General features: G+C 42.5%; 2 protein-coding genes across 8 annotated transcripts in view; one reads left to right on the top strand and one right to left on the bottom strand.

The window, feature by feature from the left end:
* On the bottom strand, positions 1 to 15,293 carry NME5 (NME/NM23 family member 5). Of its 3 annotated transcripts, none has more exons than XM_042826164.1 (6): positions 15,077 to 15,293; positions 7,693 to 7,858; positions 5,564 to 5,769; positions 5,105 to 5,205; positions 3,994 to 4,112; positions 1 to 1,607 (listed from the first exon to the last, which is right to left on the bottom strand). In XM_042826164.1, the coding sequence occupies exons 2-6, from the start codon at positions 7,819 to 7,821 to the stop codon at positions 1,521 to 1,523; spliced, it is 642 nt and encodes a 213-aa protein (XP_042682098.1). In that variant the 5' UTR covers positions 7,822 to 7,858; positions 15,077 to 15,293; the 3' UTR covers positions 1 to 1,520. The 3 variants fall into 3 exon arrangements, with proteins under 3 accessions (XP_042682098.1, XP_042682100.1, XP_042682097.1); XM_042826166.1 differs by lacking the exon at positions 15,077 to 15,293 and adding an exon at positions 11,543 to 12,667; XM_042826163.1 differs by lacking the exon at positions 15,077 to 15,293 and adding an exon at positions 8,286 to 8,351.
* HNRNPAB (heterogeneous nuclear ribonucleoprotein A/B) overlaps positions 15,208 to 15,870 on the top strand; it is a 24,731-nt gene continuing 24,068 nt past the window's right edge. For all 5 annotated transcript variants that reach the window (XM_042826162.1, XM_042826160.1, XM_042826158.1 and 2 more), the window contains exons 1-2: positions 15,208 to 15,299; positions 15,418 to 15,724. In XM_042826162.1, the coding sequence (XP_042682096.1) occupies positions 15,456 to 15,724 (269 nt within the window). In that variant the 5' untranslated portion in view covers positions 15,208 to 15,299; positions 15,418 to 15,455. The remainder of the gene's footprint in view (positions 15,300 to 15,417; positions 15,725 to 15,870) is intronic.

The following is a 15,870-nucleotide window of genomic DNA, read 5'->3' as shown; positions in this document are numbered from 1 at the left end:
TCTAAGAAAGGAAGCAAACACCTCAGTAACTGACAAAAGCGAAGGAGAACGCACTGTGAATACATTGGATTTTAGCTTCTGGCATGTTCAATACAGAAATGCTTTGGTTTGGCTAACAGGAAACCACAAAGCACAACTGTCCTATAATTGCAGCAATCAGACACGTGCAGGGAACAATAATTACAGGCAAGAGAAATTAGTTATAAAGAGATCTGTTTGCTGTATTTCTAATGACCGTGTTGTTTTTTCTTCGTATCTGAGTGTTAGGCTGTTGTGTTTTTCGTTTCGTTTTTGTAGAGGTTGGTTATCTGAAATGGCAAGTATGGATCAATTCTCTTAGAAGATACAAATGATCAGCTTAGAAAAAGTTTAATATTACAGATAAATGGCTCAAATTGCTGCTAATTACTCAAGTTTGAGAAGCTATGTTTGCCATAAAACAAACTCTGACTTTGTGTTAGTACGAGTTAAATCTACTCAAGTTTCAGAACTGTGAGCCAATGCTTTCTCCACACAACCCAGGAAAACCGTAAGATACAAAGTTTGAAGTTAACAGTGCAAATACAGCTTTGAAGAAAACAAAAAAGCCTCCTGCCTTCTCCCAACCAGTCCAATTAGAAATAGAGCACAGGATTAACCAATGCTTGTTGAACAGCATAGCTCCTAACCCATCCCCTTGAAACTGTCAAATAAAACATGGTAAATTTCAAATGTAAACTACAATACAAGGAAAACAACAGAAATCAGCATAGCTTTTAAGAGCAGATGAGCACAGAAAAACAATCCTATTATGAGCTGTTGCGTTTAAGCACCTTTCTTTAAACAAATATTGGAAATAACATCAGCATTAGTCCCTAAAACACCCTCTTGTGACTTCTAATAGAAATTAGAGACTGATTTATAGCCACTGTGCCTTTTGTCACGGAGATGGAAAACGTACATTCAAGGCACCCTTAATTCAGATTCCAAATTATTTTGTCAAAATACATCTATCTCAAGTCACCACTTTAGGAGTTGCCATAGTTCAGTGATGCAATCAACAACCATATTTCTCAGGTTGGTAATATGGCCTCAGTTGTTTTCTAACTTACATTCAGGTACCTCCTCTCAGAAGCAATTTGTGTCTCCTAAAAAAGTACTGGAAACATGTCTGCTTAACAAAGTATAGAACAGCTGAAGGTCATTTGGGAATCTGCGATTGTCTTAATGATTTTATTTTCCCCAGACAGCCAAACCAAGATAATTAGAGAAAATAGCAGCTCAGGTAACACCTGAAGATAATTTCACCCTTCTCTAATCACCTGACACAGTAGATTTATTACGTTAGTCCACATTCTCAAAGTCAATAGAAAAGTTACTACAGCTTTTAAATTCTGGTTAAGAGTAAGGATTCCATAAAGACACGAGAGTAGTTATGACAGTAACATTTACTTCAAATAATATTAATTGCCCAGAGATACAATGAAAATGATGACATCTGTCTGTAACTTGGAATACTTGAGATGATTTCCACTGAGATCTCACTCCTGGTGTTCTTCTTCAGCGATGTAATGTTGTAACCTAGGTTTGTTAGGGCTGTGTTCCATCAGCCAGTCAGCGAGCCACGTCTGTGTAACAACAACAGAAAATTCAACACCTTCTGTGGGTTTTTTTATTTGTTTGTTTTCTCTATGAAGTGTAAGAAAAGCAATTTAAAGCATTATTTGAAGCCTCTGACACACAGTCCTACAGTGCTGTAAAATGAAGTCCTTACAGGAAAAAAAGAAAAAAAAAAAAAGCCTGATTTTTTCTAGATGTTCTTTTGAATCTTCACCACTTATATTGCTTTCAAATAACTCACACCCTTTGGCTGAGACAACCTCAGTGCTGCTAGAAACTGTTTCTGAGTGGACTGACATTGGTTTTTTATTTCTGAAGATTTCATGAGGAACAAACAAGAGATTAAAGTTAGCCTAAATTCAGTTCATGGGAGAAAAACACCTAAATATGTGAACAGAGTATAGAAAAAAAATGCTCCATCAATTTCCTTGTAAATCACCTGGTAGAATCAAGCTGAAGAGCAATAGCCAACGTATATTTCTCAAGTACAGCAATATCAAATCAAGCTTATTTTCCTTTTGTGACAAGGTCACAGACATTAAGAACGTGGAAGAAAGAATTAATACATTTTATTGGCATATAACTTTCTCACAGGAAGGACAAGGAAAATGGTCTGGTGAAGTTATTAGTTCTATCTGGCCAAAACAATGACTTAACTGGCCAAAACAAATGTGTTCAGAACGCAGAGATAATTGAAAACAAAGAAACAAAATGATTTAAGGAAGTGTGGCCTACAAGTTAAGATAGAGGAAAGAAAAAATAGGTGTTTTTTAAATTACATATTATATATTATTTTATATATTTATATTAATATTATTATATTTATTTATATTATTATATATATTTATTATTTATGAAGAAAAGACTGGGGAAAAAAAAAAAAAAAAAAAAGAGAGAGAGACAAGGACAGCCTTCAAACAGGCAATAGATTGCTGCAAAAGAGAGGAGATGTTACATTGTCTCCAATGTCCTCTGGGGACACCAAAGCAAAACAAACCAAAACTAAAACGTCTTGGGTTTAAAACTGGAGCACAGGAGACTTAGGCTAACTTCTAGTGAAAGGTTTTCAACTGTATTTAGTTCAGCACTGAAACAGATCGCCTGGGGAGGCAGATTCTCCATCATTTGGAGTGCTGAAGAACAGGCCAGACAAACGTTTGCTAGGAATGGTTGTGTACAATTGGTTTGGCCTTAGGGCAAAGGGATGGATGAAGTGGCTGCTTCAGGGACACTGCATCTCAGTGTCTTAGATTTCAGTGGTCACAGTGCCAGACATACAGACAAAGTGAGCAGGCTGTAAAGCTGGAGCAGTTACAGTACATTTAATCTGACACGGGTCACAGACACACCTCAGAATGCTCTTAAGGTCTTTTTCTCTGCAGTGTCTCTTGTGGGAAAATGCAGTGTGGATTAAAAGAGTGTTAATAATGCAGAATGCACCACAACTCCCAGTAAATCATCACACTGATTAATTTTCCACATTCCTGAGTATGTATAGTGTGAATTACTTGAATTTTAAGAATACTCCAAGTTAAAAAAAAAAACAGAAACAAAAAACCTGCATTTTCCAGATGAAAGAAAGCTATTTTTATTTAGGCACCAAAGAGGAAAACCCAATAAATTAACCCTTTCCCCTCCCCCCCCCCCAGTAAGAACTACAGTTCATACGAAATCTTTTTTTCCTTGAGATCTCCTTTAAAGGAGGGCAAGACGTATCAACTTACTAAATAGAAAGGGTTAAGATGACATAATTTTCTAGAGGCCTGTTTGATTATTCAAGATGGGTTTTACTCAGAAGAATCATAATTAGTTTTCCTGGTGAGCTGTGGGGGCAGCCCATGTAACTGTTATCAGTGCCATAGTCAAGATAATTGCTCATCCTGAAGAAAGATTAGGTTGGTATTATTAAATTAACCATAGTGATGAAGTAAAGGCAGCCTTGCTAAGAACTCTACAGTGTTTTACTCAAGCATGTAACTACTACCAGATTGATTAGCATCGAAGTAAGCTTACCTAGAATCTATGATGAGAGCTATTTCATCTCAAACTTACCTCAGAAATATTAAAGTAAAAACTTTCTCTTGGCATTATATAATAGCACCTATTTGCTTTTCCAGACATGTGTAACAACTGTGTTGGCAACAGTTTTATCGATGTCACCTAAAATGACTGTTTCATAAAAGAGGATTTCATACAGCCTTGGCCCTCGTCTCATCCGTTAACAAACAAATCAACTTCTTGAAAGGCAAATGCTACCTGACTTCCTCATTAGCAGTTAACTGAAACAGCACAGCTCTTCTGCAAAAGAGAAGCTTATATATATACAGAGAGCACGAATATCAGTGTAAAACAAACATATCACAAAGCATACAACACAGTGCTGATATACCATACCATTGGATCTGCTGGCTTCTCTTTACAAAGTGCAGTGAGCCCAGCTAGTAACGTAGGTTTTATGTGAAGATTCAAGTAATCTCTAGCTCTTTGTCCAGCTGGAACTGGCTCCGAGATCACTGTGAAGAGCAACCACAGGCATTGGAAAGCAACTTCAAGAGTGATCAAAGAAGGCCTTCTTTCATAGGTTGTTTATAGTAACATTAAGGTAAATGGAAGCTCATCTAAGTTAATGGTGTATAATAGTTTACGAAGATTTTCACACAACAAACTGCAAAGAAACCATTTAAATCCCTTTACAATGTCACTGAGGAAATCTTTCTAATTATAGCCAGTTAGGAGAGGGGAGAAACTCAGACTATCTGGAGTAACATCTATATGTGTGAAGATTCATTAGGAGGTAGGAGAGCAAGAATATATTCCATAGTTTATGGAATCCATTACTTCCTTCTTGCAGTGTGGCTCTGGTTTCTGAAAACACCAAAAAAAATTTCATGTTAAGTCTAGCTTTGCTAGCAAATATGAAGACTCATGGTTTAGACAAGGTAAGGTAGGAAATATAACAAGCTTTTCTAGTCAGTTCCCCTTGCATCTTTCTGTCAAAGACTAAAATCATAATTGAAATGTTACTTTATAAACAAGAGACCATTTCCCAGTCTTTCCAGGTACTATGGTCCATTTCTCTAGCATTTACCTTAGGAAAAGCACCTGTCATGTGAGTGAACAGTTGCTGTTGAACAGACACTGCTCAGCCTGAGCCCAAGCGGGATCTTCTCAAGCCAACAGGAGTTCCTGGTCTGATCACCGCCAGGAGAACATGCTAGAGTATAATAGCTTCCAGTTTTATTTGCAGTTTTATCTGCTCCAGTTCCCAAACCATGGAGTTTGAAAAGTAGAAGCACTCACTGTAACTATAATGGCTCTTCAAATAGATATTGGTATGCTTTTTGCAGGAGAAAATACCAACATAAATAAATACACATTTGCACAAAGCAAACAAGCTGAACCCTTCTAAATTAAACTATATCTAGAGTCTGAACAGAGGCAATAAGAGAGAAGGATGCTATGCTCCCAAAGGCTGGCAACACATATATTTTTTGCATCATTTTACCTCCTGGAAACATGAATCGAATTTCTCTTTCTGCTGAGAATATGCTGAGACTGCCATGAAGTCCATTCCTCAGATCATCAGTCCCATAGATCGCCCTTAAACTTATAGCAAGAGAAAGAACTGCTGAGTGGGCAACTGCAAATACCTTTGAAGTCCCTACAGTATAAAAGCAATACACATAAGCTATATAACAAGGCTGTGGTGTGATTTGTTTTGTTTTCAAACAAATTAAGTAGCAGATTAAAATTTGTGTTCACACATTCAGCGTTCTCTGTAAAAAGGGTGAATTTTACACATGCAAAGGTGAAAACTTATGTTACAAACAAACTAAAGAGATAACACTAAAAATCCTTACCTCATTTGAAAGAGGGAGAACAGTAGAAGGCAGAAGAAATTCTGATCTCATTAAAGAGAATGACAAAATCCTACTGAGTCCACCAAAATAATCCAGTGAGTTACCTGTGAGGGTGAGTCATCCTAGCTTTTATGCTGTTTGATGGTCCAAGCAATTCCTTCCAGTATGAGACTGCACGATGTCTGGCAAGAACCATAGCAACTGAAGGTCCAGAGCTCATATAGGCTGCTAAATTAGGAAAAAACATTTTTCCATACTGGTCTGCATAAAAGATGCTGCATTGCTCTGGGCTTAACTGGAGCTTCCGTTTCTGGGGAAAGTGTAAAACAGAAGAGAATGAAAAAAGCATGAAAAAAGCTTACTATTGAGCTAGTTTGCTACCTCAGGTACCACACTGTTCTTTGGGGCAGTCACATTGTCAAGTGCAAGCTGAAGAGGTACAGAGTAACTTCCCAACTTAATCTGATTCTCTCAGATTTGGTCCTCCTCAAGATACAAAGCAACAAAAACCAAGAGGTTGCTATGTGAATTACATAGACAAATGCACTACTCGAGGAAAATGAAATCTTGGTGTACACAAATTGCAGTGTTTTAAAACCACTGGGTGACACAAAGTACAGTCAGGGCATAGCATACAAAACCCGAAAAGCATTACAAGAGCAGTGTTGAATTATTCATCTGTTGCAGAAGAGCATTCCACTTTTACAAAAGTTTCAGCCCACAGCACTAATTATTCAATTGTTCGTTCTTTCATTCAGTGCTTCAGGACTTTCACAATAACTATCCAGCCAGCAGGTAGCCAGAATTAGGACCAGTGTAACAGGTTATCCACCCGTTACAGGTTATCCACCAGAGGGCATGGGGCAGCATGAAGAGAAATAAACTTATTAAAAAGTGCTTTCTTTGAGCCTGCTCTAATGTGATACAAAGTACTAAACGTTCAGATTCCTATCAACCTCAATGTCAAAAGCTAATGACTGTAAAGTTCTTCTCATTAAAACAAAACAAAACAACCCTCTAATCTTCTGATGAATTACCTGTAAATAAAACAACCAGAAACGAAGGGGAAGAAATTAAAAAAGAACAAGTTTGAAAAGAGGCATTTACAAAAGTAAAAGATTACCGTTTTGGGAAAATATATACATATAATACTTGTATCTAGAAGCCTGACTGCTGCTCACCCAGTGCCCTCAAAGTCCAGTGCCGTGGCCAAGGCGCTGTCGGCGGAGGAGGAGGGGGAGCAGGAGGAAGAGAAGGCAGAACACGATGAGGACGACAGCGGCACCCAGCGACCGCCCCAGCCCCGCTAGGTAACATGGAAGAGGGTCGGGTTTTTTCGGTTTTTTTCGGGTTTTTTCGTTTTTTTTTTCGTTTTTATTTTTCCCCCCCCGCTTGTGATCGTTTCTAAAGGAAGTTAAAAAGAGCAAAGACTTCCTGCCAAGGTAGTATTACTGGCTCCTGCTGAAGATAGCCCTTACTTCATATCTCTTACCTCAAAATAACCTGGCGATTCTGAATTATTTTAACAGATTTTTTTTTTTCTTCCATCTGTTCTTAGAGAATGTACAAAGAGCTGCCTGAATGAGGGCCTAGAGTATGCATGTCCTTGCTATCTAAAGGCAAATCTTTATCTTAACCCAGTCTCCACCAAGAATCACGGCCTGGAAGCTTTCCAAGTGACAGAGGGGGTTGCACCAGTGCTCTGCGCAGCATCCCCACAATCACGTTGTTAGGTCCAAAACCATAACGGACAAACTCAGTCAGACCTATTTAAGTAGAACATTTGTAATGCTTTTAAAGCCCTTTTAGGATAAAAACACTGGGAACAAGAAAAAGCACTTCGGTCCACAACCTGCCATTTAAATCTGGAAGCATCTACTTGGCAAATGGGTATTATGACACATTGATATTAGAAGGAGATCTCTCTAAAGAGTTACTTTGGAGCACCCACCCATCTGCTGCATATGTTACATAGACGAACTACTAAACCCGGTTTATTAAGGAAGTACAGGATCTCTTCTGGCCAGCAAAATCATTTGTGTGCTCTCTTCCATGTCACGCACCAACAAAACGTATCCTCAAAGAATCTGGGAGTTGTGTCCGATGACATGAAAAATATAAACGATTTTTTTTTACAACAAAAGCTTTTAATTATTGAACTGACTGGTGACAGTTAAGACTATTGATGTGACTCATAAACTGCAGCTGTTATCTCAGGAACACAGCCTTTTACCTGAATGATCATGAATCCAGATCTGAGGATGAGATCCTCTATCTCTTCCTCCTTAGCTACAACATCAGGTTTGATGAGAGCCAGTGTTTTTTCCACAAAAATCTGAGGTTCGGGCATTAGCATCTGCATCTTTGCTTCTAGATTAGAAGCCGGGTGCTTCTTTGTCCTGCAATGACATCAGTTAATGACATTTGGGGTTTGCCTACCACGCAGTCACCTGCAGCCACACTCAGTGCACACCCAGGAAGGAAGCAGGACGTCCTCATTTCAGACCTGGACTAGTTAGCATCCCGTAATTCACGCTCCCATCTTCAGTAAAGGAATGTTTTGTAGAAAACAAGCCAAAATTAAGCATTGTTAGCCAATCGTGAATTATAAACTCTTCTTAAACATCTCTAACTCAGACCATGCACGAGCAGAAGCACGGCTATGCACAGAGATCAGCGAGATATGAGGCTCCAACATTTCTCCCCGAGCAGTGGAAGCAGTGTGGTTTCTTGCAGAACTGTGCCCTTCTCCCCCGTGCCCGTGGGTCTTCGAGGAGACAAGGCTGAAAACCCACGAACCCACGCGGAAAGCCTGCAGCTACCGACCTGGAACCACAGCTCCCAGTCACGGCCTCCAGAGGTCCCGCCGCGCGCGCCAAGCCGCCATGCCGCGCAGCTCCCCGTTGCTAAGCGACGGCGGGGCCGGGCGGGCAGCGGGCTCAGCGGCCACAAGATGGCCTCCGCGGCCCTCGCGGCGGGCGGCTGCGTGCGTGTGTGGGGGGGGAGGAGAAATGGCGGCCCGGGAGCGGCGCGCCCTGGGCTCGCCTCACAGCCCGCGGCAACCGCGCTTTCCGGACCTCGTTTGCCCCTTTCTGAGCGTCTGGTGTGATAAGAAAATAAAAAAGGGAGTAAATCGGTTTGGGCAGAAGGTTTTGGGGGGTCTGTTGTGTTGTTAATTCTGTGACACAGCTTTCTGTCGATTTTACTCCACGCTGGAAGCACAACCTCACGGCAGACCCTCATAAGCAGAGGTCACACTGTTGGACGGGTATTTTGGAACAGAAATAAACGTCTGAGTGGAGAAGCAGGTTGTTTACACGTCGCTGTGAGGTGGCAGCACGCACAGCACTTCCTGTTTATTTCCCGTCCGATCTGCCCCGGGACGCAGCTCACAGCCGAGCAGGCGCTGACCTGAATTCCCAGCTCTAGAATACAGTTTCTCAGCACTTTGGATTGAAAGGCATTTTCTCCCCGGTGTGACTCGGTTGCCACACAGAAACAAGCAGCCTGCCGCCCCGCTGAGGCCTGCCGGCGGCTATCGGGGAGGCACAGCCCAGCAGCTGCGATAACGCCCGCACCAGCCCATGGACTGCTCACATTTGGGCCTCGTCTGCTGCCCTGTGACGTTTACCAAAAACGATGTGATCCCAGGCAGTCTGTTTGTCACATCCAGCTGGAATGGCCCGCACATTCGAGCCCTTAGGATAAGATGGACAAAGAGACAAGTGCTCATGTATATGGGCTTCATTTCTTTTTATTGAAAACAGGTTGAAAGTTGATACAAAGGTGAAAGGGCAGAAAGCAAAACACTTAGAGAGCCATAGGTGCAATATTGCGTAGTAATGGTCAGCAGAAGAAATGAAAGTTAAGGCTTGAACAATTCAGATATAGACTGATTTTGCTAATACAGGCATACGATGTTGGCTTCTTTAACAACAGTTAACAACAGTTGATTTGAAGATATTGTAAATGCAGCAACTACTCACAGATAAGGAAAATAAGTGTTTTATGAGAAATAAATTCCTGGAAAGATTTGCGAGTTCATCTACTTTTTCTTTTAGTTCAGGGTTAATTTGGCAAGAGCTGTTCCTTGGCAAAGTAAATGCTTACAAGGCTGACAGGCTGACCCTGGGTTTAGCAGCTCAAAAACCTCCTCAGCACCAGTGAATATTTCAGATTATTACATAAGAAATATTGAATTTAATATCCTCACAAAGTACTGCTGACTTTGATCACTTGCAATTTCTTCAGTGTGTGCATTTTGCTCCCAGTTAACCAAGATAGGAAAAAAGTATCTCAATATCCGTCTGTGCATCCTTATCTGCTGAAGCTTCCCCACGAGCAGCATCCTGTGCACTTCGCTCCTTCCCCCATCCTTCTGTGTCAGAATTTCTCCTCCTTGCTGTTTCCAGAAGCATTTCTGGAGGGCGGAGATCATCTAATTTTAGCAGCTCGGAGAATCCTCTGCTCTCCAATGAGCGAGCTGCTGCATCTGAAGCGGCAGCCAATTACCCGGGGTTTCCTCCTGCTGCACTTCCCACGACCGTTTAATAATGCAGAGTTACACATTTAAAGGGGCCCCCCACACTAAGAGAAAATAACAGTGTGTCCCCTAACAAAGAAGCAGCTTTATACAGTAAGACTATCTCAGAGGTTTCTTCTAAATCCTTGGATTCCATAAACCCGACCTTTTGACCCTGTGTTGATATTGTTATTGTACGCACCTTATCTTTGTAGTGCTTGAGAAGCTATTTCTAATAACTAAAAGGCTGGTTTGAAGCATTGTCTCTAACTTCTGTAGCCCAGGGATGTTACTATGGGCTAAGAAAAGAAACAAACAAAACCTGAAATTTTAATTACAATGCAACAAACCATTACAGTTCTGAATACTCTGGGCATAGCTTGGCTGCTGTATCTGATCTGTTAAGCGGTTTAACAAGCCTTGCTTGTCTTATTTTTAGCTGGCATGTAATATAATAACATTAAGATGATGGTTGCAGATGCATTTGCATTCTAGTAACAAATAAGTAACTTCTTAAAGAAAAAATACTGTTTTAGAACTTTGAACTCCAATATTGCAAGAAGATGGACAAAATATTTACTGGGAGATTGTTCATTAAAAAAAGAAAGGAGGAGGAAAAACAGAATGATGTAAAATTGCACGGGATAATGCAAAATAATAAAGAAAAGTTAGAGAGTAATACCGGCTAGTTTCACTGATTAAAAATGAAACTTACACATTTTAGCTTTACATGCATTTTAATGTCAAGCATGAAAAAAAAAAAAAGTAGTAATAATTTCCTGGTTATTCATTTGCCACACAAACAACTGTCCACCACTGACACCATTTTTTTCGTTTCTGTCTCCCACGATAAAGGCTGGGATACCTACATGCAGTACCAGCTTACCTCCATAACCTGCTTCATCCGTGCTTGCTCTTGCAGTGCAAAGAGTCTTTGACGGAAATCCTGTGAGCAAGCTGACTTCCGCTCCTGCAAGCCCGCTCCCTCCTCCATTTCTTACAGCTAAACAATTCTGCTGCAGCTTGCCTACATGCCTGTAATCCTAGCTAACTTTTTATTGCTTTTGACTAACCCAATTCAAGCCTTCATTTCTGCTTGCATGTACTTGCTATGTCACAATTTTCTTTACATATGTTATTATTTCTACAAGACTCTAAGTAATAACAAACTTCTCATGTACACATCCTCTGTAACTCTATCAATTGCTCTACTGTCCCTCTTCCATTTTATTTCCTGATCACCCTCATGCCCCCTCTTTCATATGTTCACAGCTTTTATCATACACTCTGCTCTGACCCCCAGCATCCACACAGATGCACTTCAACCTCTTGTACATCAATCAACTAATTCAATATAATCCTTCCGTAGAAGCACCTCTTCTCATCTCATGTTTTTAAGTCTTCCAACCACCCCGCCTATCTGGTTGCAGACAGGAGATGTGGTTGGAATTCACTTCAAACACAGTTTTGCTTCCTCTACTCATCTAAAAGCTTCTCAACACATCTTAAACCAAACTCTTTTGTCTCCAGTCACTTTTAGCATAGCTAGCTTCCCTCTTACCTTAGCTTTTGCAATTATTCTCACATATTGCTTTTTCCCCAGCCTGGCACAGCAATAGCTTCCCTTGTGTTTCTTTCCCGTGTCTGCAAGAACACCAGTGAACTCTGCTATAATTTCTCTCCTCCCTTCCCTTCTAGCTCATAGCTCATTGTGCTAATTGACAAATACAGATATGATTGCCTCGTATTACTGTCTCCTTTCAAACTTAAGGTGTTCCCATTGCAATTTACTGTCGTGTAATGAGCATGTGCTAGATAAATGATCTGGCTGAAAACCAACCACTTTTCAGCTGAGTTATTTTACAACTAACTGTGCAAAGGAGTAGGTGGAACTTCACAGCCAGGAATGTGAGTTTTAGATTCAGATTAGTCCAAACTGCTGTGACTTCTGTGAGTCACTGATGTGGCTGGGTATCTTGCACAAGCCCTCCTCATCTCAGTTACTGCTGATATCTTTTTCTCTGATCACAACATATAAATCATTCTCTTCCACTCAGATTTTTTTTTTTTTGCGAGGGTATTTCATTTTGTAGACCATCTTTTTATGTCAATTCTCTATGTCTTTCCACATCAAGTATTTTCTGCTCCACACAAAACATTTGGTTTTCAGTTGTAAGCCCATGCACATATTGATCAAGTTCTATTTACCTTTTGTTCCACAAACAATAGCTCCTACAATGTAAGTCATCTAAAGCAATTGAATTCTACTAAGCCACTTTAAAGTAAAGACTCTCCTGCTCAATTCCATGATTTTGCTTAGGATGCATTCATGATGAGTGCCTGTCGAGGCTAGCATAGGCTTCCTGTTCTCTATAAAGCTCCTACTCATCTGTACATGGGCATAGCATGTGGATACTGCATATAGATACTAGACACTTACCCTTTACTTCTTAAATATATATCTCTACCTTATTTCTAGCATAAAATAGAGATAGTAGTGGAAATTGCTTTTCGGAATTGCCAAGCTGAGAGACTGAAATGGGATTAACCAGAAGAAATCAACAGTTGGAAGAGATTACAGATCTGAAGAAAGCGTTGTTAAGACATCCATGCAAGAGCTACAAAAGGAAAGCAGATAATTCAGCAAAGCAAAAAAAAAAAAAAAAAAAAAAAAAAAAAAAAAAAAAAAAACAAAACAAAAAAAAAAAAAAAGAGAGAGAGAAAGGAAATGGAAACCTATGGAGAACTGCAAATCAAACAATAAATCATGCAAGTCCTTAGCAAGGCTTGATAAAATACAAAAGAGATATTCAGAGTAATGACTTTTGCAGAGAAATTAATACACTATATCATTAAAACCACCCAGATTACATCCATCATCTGAACCTAAGCTTAGACAACAGACTTTCATAAACTGCCACCCATTTTGGTCTACTCTTGCTGCTGGTCTATACACTTTTAACTTCAGAGCACACTTCTGCATTCAGCTGCCACAAATATAAAAACCTACAAGAAAGAAAGTAGTTAGTGAAGCTTAGCAGTACTTATCTTTTCATCCACCCCATTTAAGTCCAGCTGCAGACATCAGTTCAGTCTTAGCTTCCCCCTCTGTGACTTAAGCAAATGCAGGATAATTTCCAATTGAAGCAAGCTGATGGTTCTGTATAAATTAACACATACAGGTGATAGCAGCTTTAGGTACAGATTTGATTACAATCTAAGCCAAGGAAGCCTGAAAGAAGCCAACAGAAGATCTCTTGCTGGATGTGGGGTAAGTTTCCTCAAGATGATACAAATTAGGGAAAAGAATACCTTACAACAACAACAATCTTTGTTTCTAATTATACTTAAAATTTAGTATTAGAAAAAAAACTTTAAAGGCACAGTCTTGTAAAGATAAGTATCTTTACCAGAAAAGAGGTACACAACCTGTTCTACAGAATCACAATTTTCAAGCCTGCCAGTTAGATGCTCTTTCTATCATTCTTACTGGATGTGACCTCATATAACAGTTTCATAAACTTTACAATGAAGAGATGGTTGTGGAGCTTGTCCACAGTTGCTCATTTAGATCACCTATTTTCAGATTGTCTTAATACTTTTCAAATTGTGAGCAGCAAAACATAAGGGAAAAAAAAATGATGGAAGCAAATAGTTATGTCCAAGGATTTAAACTTGAGAATTTGTAAAAAAAAACCTATTACAATTCCAGTAAGAAATAGGAAGCAGTTTTGCTTGCATGGGAATCAAAGCAGAATGCTCAGCCTGAACCAGTTAGCATGGTTCTCATGTCAAGTACCACAAACAGCAAAGCAACACAGTGGCTTCAAATTCCTGCTTGTGGATCTTTATATGATATGATCTTTACAATACTAAGTATGATATACAGACTTTCTGTTCCTCTTAAGATGTCTGACTTACAGACATTTTTAAAACTGTTTTTAAGCTGAAAAAAAAATAAATTAGCTTCTTAATCTGAATGTGCTGCATTGACTTTATTTAGTAAACATCTTTAATGCTCTACCCACATTGTGCTGCATATAAAACCAAATATCCCACAGTGTGTTGTGATTTTAGCAAGGTGCTACTTCGATCTCACACAGGATAGAAGTTGGCCTAAAAGTGGTTTGCTGAAGAACAGCCTGGATCCTGGACTTCATAGCTCGCAGAATAAAGGTAAATAGTGCTTCATTACACCATGCGCACTTCCTGAATTGTAGCAATGGTGCAGGTAAGCCGGGCCAGAGGATATATTTGACTGAGGGTGGGACGCTCCATTACATTTACATTTATCACTGCAAAAAGTTAAACTGTTACTTTTAGCACCACCAGCAAAAGGTTTCATGCGTCTGAATTGTTTTAAAGAGGCGGTAGCAATCTTTGGCTCTCCATCTGAAAGCTGAGCTCCTTGCCTTTGCTGCAGACAAATGAGATATTAGGGATGGTACATTGCACAAGAATTTAAAGCACAAACACAAGGAGCGTTGTCTCCTGCCCTCCTCACGCGGGCATTGCCAGCAGAGCCGGTACATCCTTGGGCAAAAAGAGCGCCGGCCCGGGCCCGCTCAGGGCTCCAGCTCCGGGTTATGTAATACCGACTCCAGGTTTCCACCAAGAAAACAAACTCCGGCCTTCTCTGTTGCAAAACCAGCAGAGCTGGAAACATGTAGTAAACCTCTCTCCCTGGAGTGACTGAGTCAGCGCGCACCGCACCTTCACGGAGCGGCGCCAGGAAACGCAGCGGCGCTGCCATAACCGCGACTCACCGGGACGGGAGCGCTTTGCGGCGGACCGTTAGGAGGCTGCTGTGGGCAACAGCCATCGCCTCACGCGGGCGTTGCGCCTCTGGGGCTGGGCTTCCCGGTCTGTTATCGGGAAGCGCCTCGAGAGAATAACGCAGCTGTGAGTGAGCGCGGCAGCCACCCACACGCCCGCTTCTCCACGGGCGCACGGAGCCGTGGACGCTGAGGTGACAGGCACGAAGCCCCCGCACGCGCTTTCCCCCACAACTCGGTCCCGCGGGCCGCCATTCGCCTCACGCCGCGCGCCCCGCCCGCCCAGAGCCGCGGAACCAATAGGGGCTCCCGAATCTTACGAGTGACAAAGAGCGACGGCCAGCCAGGAGACGTCTTGTTGCTGTGTGGCCCAGGCTCCGGCGGTATAAAGGCGGCCACGCGTTAAAGCTTCGGGCCGGAGAGTACGTGTCTCGGGGGGAGGAGGAGGAGGTGGCGGCGGGGCCGGTGCGGAGCAGCCGAGCACCGTGGGGGATTTTAATCCGATTCCGGCCGGCCCGGATTTTATCGCGAGCGGCTTTTAAAGTGAGTAGGGGCGGGCGGCGGCACGCGGGGGGAGGGGCGGCAGCGGACCGGATCAGACCGGCACAGCCCTGCGGGGGGAGCGGCCTCGCTGACCGCCGGCCCCGTTGGTCTCTTGTAGGCGCCTCACGTCCCTCTCGCCTCTGCGGACGGGGCAGCATGTCCGAAGCGGAGCAGCAGTTGGCGGCCGCCGCCGGCGCCACCCAGAACGGACACGAAGCGGCTGAGAGCTCCGGGGAGCAGCAGCAGGCCGACACCGGCGGGGCCTCGGCGGCTTCGGCGGGCGCGGCGACGGCGGCGGCGGCGGGAACGGCGGGAACGGCGGCGGCGGGAGCCGGTCCTGCGGCGGGGACGGCGGGGGTGGCCGCCAGCCAGAACGGGGCCGAAGGCGACCAGATCAACGCCAGCAAGAACGAGGAGGACGCGGGGTAAGCGGCGGGCGGAAGGCGGGAGCGGGCCGCGCCCCCCCATCCCCGCCTCGGGCGCCATGTGCGGCGGCAGAGCGCGGCCTTGGGCCCGGCGCGGCCTTCGGGCGGGCGGAGCGTCCCGTCGGGCCCGGGCCCCGCGGGGGTGG

Source organism: Centrocercus urophasianus, unplaced genomic scaffold (genome assembly GCF_019232065.1).
Source record: "Centrocercus urophasianus isolate 14NV4802_14NV808 unplaced genomic scaffold, USGS_Curo_1.0 seq_26, whole genome shotgun sequence".
Lineage (NCBI taxonomy): Eukaryota > Metazoa > Chordata > Aves > Galliformes > Phasianidae > Centrocercus > Centrocercus urophasianus.
Note: the sequence above shows the minus strand (reverse complement) of the source record. Positions and strands in the feature narration are given on the sequence as shown.

Bases quoted from the DNA above. Each gene is read 5' to 3' on its own strand.
- NME5 (XM_042826164.1), bottom strand. From the start codon at position 7,821: ATGCAGATGCTAATGCCCGAACCTCAGATTTTTGTGGAAAAAACACTG. The intron at 5,770-7,692 runs GTAAAAGGCTGT...CACTTTCCCCAG, and splicing joins CTGGATTCATGATCATTCAG to AAACGGAAGCTCCAGTTAAG. The intron at 5,206-5,563 runs GTAACTCACTGG...TCTTGCTATAAG, and splicing joins AGGATGACTCACCCTCACAG to TTTAAGGGCGATCTATGGGA.